The 10,181-nt window shown below is 61.9% G+C and overlaps 3 protein-coding genes across 3 annotated transcripts in view; 2 read left to right on the top strand and 1 right to left on the bottom strand.

The window, feature by feature from the left end:
- Positions 1-170: 170 nt before the first annotated feature.
- Positions 171-1,947, top strand: F751_3538 (hypothetical protein; the record flags this gene model as incomplete). Its single annotated transcript, XM_011403451.1, has 5 exons — positions 171-331; positions 557-1,083; positions 1,233-1,313; positions 1,537-1,655; positions 1,762-1,947. 5 exons carry the CDS (start codon positions 171-173, stop codon positions 1,945-1,947), a joined length of 1,074 nt encoding a protein of 357 aa, XP_011401753.1.
- Positions 1,948-2,749: 802 nt separating this feature from the next.
- Positions 2,750-4,711, top strand: F751_3537 (Ubiquitin carboxyl-terminal hydrolase 26; the record flags this gene model as incomplete). The annotated part of the gene is made up of 6 exons (XM_011403450.1): positions 2,750-2,913; positions 3,122-3,299; positions 3,439-3,729; positions 3,879-3,969; positions 4,283-4,449; positions 4,601-4,711. The coding sequence occupies 6 exons, from the start codon at positions 2,750-2,752 to the stop codon at positions 4,709-4,711; spliced, it is 1,002 nt and encodes a 333-aa protein (XP_011401752.1).
- A 4,387-nt stretch (positions 4,712-9,098) lies between these two features.
- The window catches only part of F751_3536 (hypothetical protein), a gene marked incomplete at both ends in the record, with an annotated part of 4,284 nt that continues 3,201 nt past the window's right edge, over positions 9,099-10,181 (bottom strand). The window contains 2 exons of the mRNA XM_011403449.1: positions 9,099-9,194; positions 9,983-10,181. The exon at positions 9,983-10,181 is cut by the window's right edge and continues 1,478 nt beyond it. Coding sequence (XP_011401751.1) covers positions 9,099-9,194; positions 9,983-10,181 — 295 coding nt within the window. The remainder of the gene's footprint in view (positions 9,195-9,982) is intronic.

Genomic DNA, 10,181 nt, shown 5'->3' with positions numbered 1-10,181 from the left:
GATGCAAGGGCCACCCCATGCCCCGGTCCATGATCAAGCAAGTGCTGGACCGGGGACGCCAAGCAGCTGGCGCCTGGCCTGGAGCTGTGCAAATCCGTCGCGCCCGCCTCCCCGAAACATCCCCTCGGCCTGCGCGGAGGCCGGGCCCGGGCCCAGCCGCGCATGGCGACATGACGGAAAAGGATGAAGAGCCCCGGGACGCGGATCATCAGGTTCTGGCGCCGGAGCCTCTGGAGGATGAGCAGCGGCTGGCACGCCGCACGCTGCTGGCGGAGTGTCGCGAGGCGCTGAAACCATTGCCCTCCGATGACCTCCACGAGATCCCAGGGAGGTCAGTGGTGTCACAGGGAGGGGCTCGGGATTGCGTGTGCCGGGCAATGGCGGTGCATCGCGCAGTGTCTTTGGGCCAAGTGCCAGGAATCCTGCCTGCACCGCCTCCTCCCCCTTGCACCCCCAGCCATTTTGGGAGCCTTGCCTGCAGGCACGCCGCTCAGCAATCTGCCCCGGTGGTGTCCCCCCCTCCACGACCCTCCCCCCACTCCCTCCCCCCTCACAGGCCGGGGGTGGTGTTTGCTGTCAAGGACTACAGCAAGCCCGACACGCTGCGCGAGCTGAGTGGCAAGGAGGCGGCCCGCAAGGACGCCCCCTTCCTGTTCCGGGCCTTCGAGACCGGGCAGCCGCGGCCGCCGCAGCCCGGGTCGAAGCGCGCGGCGGCCCCCCGGGCCTTCACCATCCACGAGTACCTGGACTGGACGGTGACCGCGCCGGACCCGGTCACGCTGGACGACCTCGACTTTGGCGGCTTCCGGGTAGTGGTCCTGTACCCACGCTACCTTTCCCTCTGGCCCGCGCCGGGCGCCGTCGAGGCTGACGTGGCGGCCGCTGCCGCGGAGGACGAGCGCCTGGCAAAGGCCGGGGGCGCCGCCGCGGCACCGCTGCGCCACCGCCGCCTCGCCTGCAGCCGGCCAGCCATGCCGGTGCTCCAGACGCACGCGACGCCCATCTGTGCGGCGACCATCCGCGCCGGACCCGGGTTCCTGGAGGTGCCATTCTACGCCACCCACGAGTCCAAGCGGAACAAGGGTGAGACATGTAGGAGCGAGGGGGGTGCAGGACTGGGTTCGTCGCTGGAGGACCTGTGCCCTGGTGCGCCCCCCTGTATGCAGTGGGTTTCAAACCCTGCAATCGCATTCATTGCCAAGACCACATTCCCCCGCACACCAACACCACAGGCTATGGCCGGGCTCTGCTGGAGGCCATCGAGGCCATCTGCAGGGCCACAGGCATCCCAACCATCTTGCTCTGTAGCACAGGTGGGATCACGCAGCCTCCGCGTCTGGACCAGGGTCGAGGGTGGGTGGCAGGCCTGGCATTGGCGGCGGTCTCCGCTCCCTTGGGCGTGGTGGCTGGGGACTCTTCATGCCTGGCCCATGTTATGGCTCTTTTGTCCCTGGGAGGGTACAATGCCACTCTCAGGAACCCCATCCCCTCTCCTCACGGACACACACCCCCCCACACACAACAACAAACCTGCAGATGACCCCAAGACGAGGGGGACGTGGCAGCAGCTGGGCTTCCAGGTGTCGTCGCAGAGTCAGCTTGACGCCCTGGGGGTTACACACATGGACCTCCTCCACATGGACAACACCGTACAGGTTGGGCAGTGATTGGCAAGCGGGGTCTTCCGGGTATTCCGGCGTGCCCCTCTCCGGCATGCTTCCAGCCATCTTACTCCCCAAGCTCGTCACCCTCGTTGCACAGATGCACAAGGAGGTGCCGCCCCAGCGGCCGTGGCACTCCCTCTGCATCAAGCATGAGGCCTACCGACAGCGGGTGTACTACCTGCCGGGGTACCAGGTGCCAGACCCGGTGCCACTCCCACTGTCCAGCGCCTTTCCTAGCAAGCCCAGCAAACCCACCAAGAAGCGGCCCAAGAAGCGCATCTAGATCTGTTTTCCGAATGACACGTGACACGAGTTTCTTTCCGTTGATGTAAGGCTGCAGCACTTGGAAGGCCTGAGACTGATCTGCTGGGGTCCCCTCAGGGTCCGGGCACCGGCGCTCCTTCCCGAGTCCCCGGCACCTGGCTGTTCATACGCATGGGCGGTAGGTGACCCATGCACATCCCTTGCTGATGGTCAGAGGCACCGGAAAAGCATGCCGGAAGGCTTGGCCACATTGAAACATCCAATGCCTTCGACTTGAGCGCTGAGATCACAACCCCAGCCGACGACGGGCATGGCGCGCAAGGCCAAGCCAGGCGCTGGGGCCAAGAAAAGAGCTTCAGGCACTCATTTACCTGTCGAAGAACTTGTTGCCTTGCAGCAGAGCCTCGATTCAGGGGGCCCGCTCGATCTGAGCCTCGTCCTCCGCTTCCTAGGTGTCTCCCTGGGCAGCCCCGATTCCAGCCCCGGCGGCAAGGCAAGCCTGGGTGTCGGTGTCTTCGAAACTGCTGCCTTCTGAGTGCATGTGGTACATCCACATGGTGGCATTGCCGCATGGTCATCCCCCGATGCTTCCCTCCACTGCACAATGGGCATTTTCGATGGAGGCCCCCATGCATGGCGGCCAAACGACATCCATCGTTGCAAGCCACAATGCACCAAAGCGCCCTCCCCTGTCACATACTGTGCAGGCCGCCACGACCAGTCTAAAAAGGCTCATTCCAGACCCCGGCAAGCACCGCCAGAAGGGGCTGTGGGCGAAGGATGCCGTCGCCCTGGCGCACCTCGGCCCGGATCCAGCAGAGATGCAGCGCGGCGATCTTGCCGTCCCTGTGGGGCTGGTCAACCTGGGCAGCACCTGCTACGCCAACGCTGTGCTCCAGACCCTGTACGCCATCCCGCCCTTCCGGCAGGCCCTCTACGCCGCTCGGCCTCCACTGTCCCAGGATCCTGTGGTGGCCCAGCTCAGGTTGGCGATGGAGGGGGACGGACACGGCCGGGAGGGCCTTGCTCTTGAGACTGGGTCACGATGATAGAGTGTTGCGCCGCTGATTCTGGGCTGCCCAGGGCAGCTTGCTCTGCAGGAGCTTGGTTGTACCCTGCGGTGAGCAACATGGACAGAGCCTATGGGGCGCTTGATCCCACCCTCGTCCTCACCCGCCGCGGCGGAAATGCAGGGAGCTGTTTGCGTGCATGGAGTGGGGTAGGCGGGACCCACTAGACCCTGGGCCCCTGGTCGCTGCCCTGCAGCTGGACCATGCTGTGCAGCAAGACGGGCAGGAATTCATGAAGCTCTTCCTCGGACTGCTGGAGGCCCGCTTCCAGGCACAAAACCCCCTGGATGCCTTGCTCAGGGTGCGAGAGAGGAAAGGGGGTGGAGGAGAGGTCAGGAGGGGCCTGCAGTGCCACCAGATGAGCGTATCCATGGCTGTGCTGGATTGTCCAGATGGCAGTCACTCACCACTCACCGTTGTGCCCGCCGACACGCACTCAGCACCTGTTCCGGGGAGAGAGCGGGTACGAGACGCGGTGTTGCCGCTGCGGCCGTGCCTCGGCCTCCTCTGGGCGGCGAGAGGGGTACTATGAGCTGGCGGTGCCGGTGTCGGGCTTCCAGACCCTGCCCGAGTCCCTGACGTCCCTGCTGGCCCCGGAAACCCTGTCCGGGTCCAACAGCCTGGCTTGCGAGTACTGTGGCACCAAGACGGAGGCTGAGAGGCAGCTGCGACTGGCCTCCACCCCGCCCCTGCTCTGCATCAGCCTCCAGCGCTTTGTATTTGATTACCGGGTACGCTGGGGATTGGAGCGGTTGAGTGGTGGATGTAGCTGTGGCGACAGCGTCCGGCAGGACCGCAAAACAGAGACTCTTGCACTGTGGCTGTCTTCCTGGTATAAAGCAAACCCACCAACAACCAGCACCCGTGGCCCCCGCCCCAGAAAATGGACCGGGTGAAGATCAATGAGGCCCTGGCTTGCCCTTTGACGCTGGATTTTGCGAGCATCCTCTCGCCAGACCAGGGAGCTGCTGGTGGGGAATGCCCGAGGTACACCCTGGCAGCACTCATGCTGCACAAGGGATCTGCAGCCAGGGCTGGGCATTATGGTGCGGCGAACTATACTCGGTGGCGACTCGTTGATGTGGGAAGGGCGTCCGATCGAGCAAAGTCCCCCTGTTGGGTTGTGACAATGAGCCTGGGATCCATTCTGGACAATGCCAAGTGTCTGCTGTGCATGAACAGTCAGACTTTGCATGAACAGTCAGACATTGCATGAACAGTCAGGTTATGCAGCAGGCTGCGGCATTCAGACAGCTCACAGCTCTCCCCCCCTCTGCACTGCAGTGGCGCATGTCAACCACTCCATGTTTTCCTCACAATACCCGGCTGGCAGCAGTGCCTGGTGGAGGTTTGACGACACCGCTGTATCTGCCCTGGCCTCAGGCCCTCGTGCCTCATCCGACCATGGCTCCGCCCTCGCTCTGCAAGCAGCCAACGCCAAACTACCTCCGGTGAGGACAGGGACTCGAAGGAGTTTGGTGATTGCTTGCGTGCGCCAGGCACGCGCACAGAGTATGACCCTAGCAGTGGGGCGCTGGAGCAAGCCACTTTCCCCGAGTATTTGGTCATCTGATGAGTAATCGCCTTCCTCATGCCTTTCAGGAAGTGGCGGCCGGCTCCATCGCCTCCTGCACTGCCTACCAGCTCTTGTACCGGAGGGAAGATGCTGTGTTGCCGTCAGTCGCCCTTTCGGAGGCTGCCGAGGCCTGGTGAGGGGGACACTGCGCTGTAGAACAGTGGGTGGGACTGCGGATGAGGATGACAGCTACACCGCTGCTGATCCAGAGGCCGCACAGTGAGCTCCATGCTGCGCAAGACCAACTCCGAAGACTCATCCCTCGAAACCAGGATCGATTCTCGCAAGGCAGAGGCTGCCGCGGAGGGCGAGGCAAGCCTCAAGACGTATGTCCAGGCCAAAACAGACTTGCTGCAGCGGCGAGGCGAGCGACAGGCAGCCATTCAACGCCTCCTGAAGGCTGCTGACCCCGTCCCAGAGTCAGATGCAGGCTGCTTTGTGAACGTCGCCTGGCTGCGGCGATTCTGCGATGCCGAGCCAGGGAGCGAGGCGGCTGAGCGCGATGGGGAGGAAAGGAGGGAAGGGGATGCCAGCAGTGCTACGAACAGCCTGCTGTGTGGCCATGGCTCTCTTGACCCCGAGCATGTGGCGTCAGGTGAGCTGATGGGCAATGAGAAGCTTGGATGTCTCGGACTATGGGTGAGGCCTGCCGGTCATGAAATGGAGCACCCTCCATTGAGGCAACACCGGGGAACAGCTGGCGCCATGCCCCGATGCCCTCACTCGACCGCGCCTTCATGCTTCATGGTAGGTGCACGCCTTGTATCGAGTGAAGCCTTTGGCCTGCTGTGTGATCTGGCAGGCCCTTGCCGGAGGCTGGGACCCGCAGACATCTGTAGGGTGTGCCTGGGCGCCAGGTATCATCCCAGCTTGGGCGGCGGGGGTGCCTGGGCTGTGCAGCCCCGTGTCTCATCCCCTTGCGTGCTCCTGCTGCAATGACTGCGAAGCCGGCCCAATGCAGTTCTGAGCGCTCGGGTACACGTGTGGCTTGGCCAGGCTTGCTGAGATCAGAGCGCCCGTCCTTTGAGGACTCACTGGATACATCATGCACACTGTCTCACGCAGGCTGCAGGGCATCGCAGCCCAAGCAGACGCTGCGACGCAGAGGGAGTGGTGGGTGCAGCAAGCCTCAGACGCCCTGGCTCGAGCAGATGGCGAGGGTGCAGAGGCGTCGGGGAGAGGGGAAGAGGACGCCTCAAGTGTTTACGTCTCCAGAGCCTGGCTCAGGTTGGTGGTAGGGGTCAGGGGACATTGCAAGGAATGCTGACTCTAGACATTCGCGGGTTCCTTGACGTCCAAGCTCGCACCTCATGCAGCGGCTATGTGACGAAACGTGGGCGCTTCAGCCTGCATGTGAGGCTCAGCACCGGCGGTGGACTTGGCACCGAGCCATTCAGTGGAGTCCTCTGCCCCCACGGCCTACTCCTCCCTGAGAGACAGACCGGCAGTCGACGGGTGCGTGGTTTTGGGGCTGGCGGGTGGATGCGCCAGGGCGGTGGGCCAGGCCAGGAGAGGTTGCACGGGGCCAGTGTTCAGGCCGTCATGTCCAGTGCCCATTCATCGGCGTCTCATCACCCTGCAGCCACCTCGCTCTGCGCAGAGCCGACGAGTTGCCGTCCCTGAGCCGCTCTGGGCTCGCCTGGCAGACGACTGGATGCGGGCATGGAAGGAGAGGGAAACGCCGGGAGAGGGGGAGGACGGCAGCCCACCTGCCCTTCCTCCTCCGCCAGCATGCTTCACCCCAGAGTGCCAACAGTGCTTGGCCGAGAGCAAGAGCCTCGCAGCCGCCAGCAGGGTGGCATCCCAGCAGCGGCAGCCAGCGAGGTCGGTGCTGGCGTGCCTGACCGAGCACCCCCCGCCCCTGCGGGAGGTGGCTGTTGGCGAGGCTCTAGCCCTGGTGCCCGCAGCCTTCATGCATGCCTGGAGGGCCTGGGTCAAGGTGACTTGTTTTTTGGAGGGGGGGGGGAAGCGAGGGGCTTACAGGAGGTGTGTCCAGACGAACGGAACGGTCTGCATATTCCACAACCTGCTTCTTCTTGCATTTTAGAAGTGATTGGCCCAACCCAAACTGGTGAGCAGGGCAAGGAGTCTGAGCCTCCCAGTCTGGCAGAGGCCATGGAGGCTTGCCTGGAGGAGACTTGCCTGGAGGAGGCTGCGGGACTGCCCGAGACATCAAATGCGAGACCCCAGGAAGCCGATTTAGTGACTGAGATTGGGAGCGCCGAGCGTGGTCTTGCCGTGGAGCCGCCGAAAGTCGTTGTCCGCCGTGGAAAGTGAGACCTCATTGTGGGGGAGCTGTTGCAGGTTCGGCTTTTGAGTGGGATGCATTGCAACGCCCCACCTGTTGTGCTTCGAACAGGGGTGCAACCCAAACATCTTCTTTTGCAGTGCAGGGTAAGCCCCCTAGGCTATCTGCTATCCGTGCAAAGAATCGCCATCACCCCACTTACCTTAACCTCACCTCAACACAGATTCTTTGTACCTGCACCTGCCAAGGGTACCGTGGGTGATCCAGGATTTGAACTGCTCAGCCTAGAGAACTGGCAGCAGCTCGCAAACTTCCATGACCTTCCTGAGCACCTCAGCAGGCAAGTTTCCCCTGAGTGGGAGGAGATGTAGATTGCAGAAATTGGGCTGTTACCGTCGTGACATTTGTCGTGGGTGGTGATTGGCAGTGTGAGGAATCCTGTTCTCTGTATATATAGATGTTTGAGCGCACTCTAGACAAGCCATCGCATCACACGCCCTCGTCGCTCGTTTCCTTCAGGGGATTCAATGTCACATTGCAACGAGGTTTGTCAGAGGCAACACATGTCAACAATGCTGAAACACTGGCTGAAGCATCCCCTGTCGGTGTGTAGAACTTGTCCAGGGAAAAAGCTGGATGGCTGTCTACCACCTGGTTTCACTGAGAAGAATGCAAGAGACACAACCTGCTTCTTCTTGCATTTTAGAAGTGATTGGCCCAACCCAAACTGGTGAGCAGGGCAAGGAGTCTGAGCCTCCCAGTCTGGCAGAGGCCATGGAGGCTTGCCTGGAGGAGACTTGCCTGGAGGAGGCTGCGGGACTGCCCGAGACATCAGATGCGAGACCCCAGGAAGCCGATTTAGTGACTGAGATTGGGAGCGCCGAGCGTGGTCTTGCCGTGGAGCCGCCGAAAGTCGTTGTCCGCCGTGGAAAGTGAGACCTCATTGTGGGGGAGCTGTTGCAGGTTCGGCTTTTGAGTGGGATGCATTGCAACGCCCCACCTGTTGTGCTTCGAACAGGGGTGCAACCCAAACATCTTCTTTTGCAGTGCAGGGTAAGCCCCCTAGGCTATCTGCTATCCGTGCAAAGAATCGCCATCACCCCACTTACCTTAACCTCACCTCAACACAGATTCTTTGTACCTGCACCTGCCAAGGGTACCGTGGGTGATCCAGGATTTGAACTGCTCAGCCTAGAGAACTGGCAGCAGCTCGCAAACTTCCATGACCTTCCTGAGCACCTCAGCAGGCAAGTTTCCCCTGAGTGGGAGGAGATGTAGATTGCAGAAATTGGGCTGTTACCGTCGTGACATTTGTCGTGGGTGGTGATTGGCAGTGTGAGGAATCCTGTTCTCTGTATATATAGATGTTTGAGCGCACTCTAGACAAGCCATCGCATCACACGCCCTCGTCGCTCGTTTCCTTCAGGGGATTCAATGTCACATTGCAACGAGGTTTGTCAGAGGCAACACATGTCAACAATGCTGAAACACTGGCTGAAGCATCCCCTGTCGGTGTGTAGAACTTGTCCAGGGAAAAAGCTGGATGGCTGTCTACCACCTGGTTTCACTGAGAAGAATGCAAGAGATCCCTGCTCCAACATACCTGGGAATAGTGTCTTGTAGGATTGCAAGCAACACCCCGAACTTATCAAACCCAGCCCACCAACACACTCACATACCGACAGGCCAGTCTGAGGGTGTCGAATGGGTTGCCAACCCTCCGGTGTCGCAAGCAGCCGTCCAGAGGCGTCGAGAACGCCATGAAGCAGCTCTTCTATCATATGAAGCAGCTGAGATATCTGCCAGGCTAGTGCCGGCAGAGGAAGGGCCAAGGTCTGACGATGACATTGACGGTGAGGTGGGGATGTCTTGGGGCAGACGCTCCCAGTGATGGCTGGGTGAGATCGTCATTCGCAGCCACTGGATTGCACATGTTTCGGGCAAACAAAGCCAACAAGTTCCCTCTTAGCAGGAGCCACCTTCTCTCACCCATATCAGTACTACTTGCTCAATCCATGGTCCTCGTATGCCACCCGCAGCCGCGGCTGTGAGAGCCAGCAAGCGGACACGAAGGGACCGCGTGGTGTTGACCTTGGCCTCCACGACCACCTTGCAAGTGCTGAGGGGTCACGTGTATCAAGCCCTGAGAGTCCATCCCGGCAACGCACAATTCTACCTCGGGTGAGCGAGAGCGCTGTGTTCAAGAGTCAACTTCGCATCTCAGCCGTCTGGATCAGGCTTTCTGGGTTGCTTCAGGTGATGCACACCCTGTCTGCTCACACTCCCTTTGCAATCCCCACCCCAGCTCCCGGAGACTCCAGGGGTTCCCAGATGAAACCCTGGCGAGCATGCGCATCTTCCCCGGCTCCTGCCTCAAAGTGGTGGGTTGTGAAGGAAGCTGGCATTATGGAGTGACACACACACTTGACCTTTGCCTTGCATGTGCACCTCTACGTCTGGCTCATCATTGGTTGCTACAACATGTGCAGGTGGACACTGGCGAGCACGCTGCCGATGACCTGGCCAGCCTCATCCCGGCATCCGCCCACACCTCCAAGAAAGAGGAGGGCGCTGGGTTTGGGGGAACCGTGCTTGCCTCGTCATGAGGTGCGAGGGTGCCTCGGAATGCCCTCGCCAGCGGTACGGTTGGGCTCAGCCCCTGACTGGCAAGTGGCTGCTCCCTCCTCCACACCGACATTGGGACTGGCCAATTACAGTAGGTGGCCAGGTGGGCCTGCGCCCCGCCGCCGGCCCTGGCAAGCGCCCCCTCCCCCTCCCGGCACCCATGCGTGCTGTGAATCTGGCCGTCCTGCTGGGCGAGCCTCTCCTTGTAACCCATAACAGGCCATCTTCAGCCACCAGCGCGACACAACGAGACAACCTCAGAATCAGTTGCGAGGGGAAGAGAGCACAGGGGTACCACTGTTTATGAAAGCCGGAAGTTTCGCCTGCGTGCAGGGCCCGCCCCTTCCACGTACAAGTGTGCGTGGGAGGGGAGGGGGTGGGGTGCCGGGGGTTCCAGACCCCCCCCTGCCAGGCATAAAATGGGGTGCGGCCGGTCGCCGCGCGTCCAGCGTCAAACCACCGCGGCCGCGGCGGCAGGCGGCGCGTGGCCCGGCGGCGGCGGCACCAGCGCGGGCGCGCCGTCCTCCGCCAGCACGCCGCTGGCCTCGCCCTCCCGCGGGCTGTTGGCCTGCGTGCCCGTGGACTCGAAGCTGGCGCGCTCGTCGCGCGGGGAGTGCTCCCCCGTGCCCTCCCCCGCGGTGCTCACGCAGGGGTCCGCGCCGCAGGAGCCGGAGTTGTTGCAGGTCGACTCCGCGCTGGTGGTCGCACCGGGCGCCGCCGTAATAACTTCGTAT

This window comes from Auxenochlorella protothecoides, assembly GCF_000733215.1.
Source record: "Auxenochlorella protothecoides strain 0710 unplaced genomic scaffold scaffold37, whole genome shotgun sequence".
Taxonomy (NCBI): domain Eukaryota; kingdom Viridiplantae; phylum Chlorophyta; class Trebouxiophyceae; order Chlorellales; family Chlorellaceae; genus Auxenochlorella; species Auxenochlorella protothecoides.
Note: the sequence above shows the minus strand (reverse complement) of the source record. Positions and strands in the feature narration are given on the sequence as shown.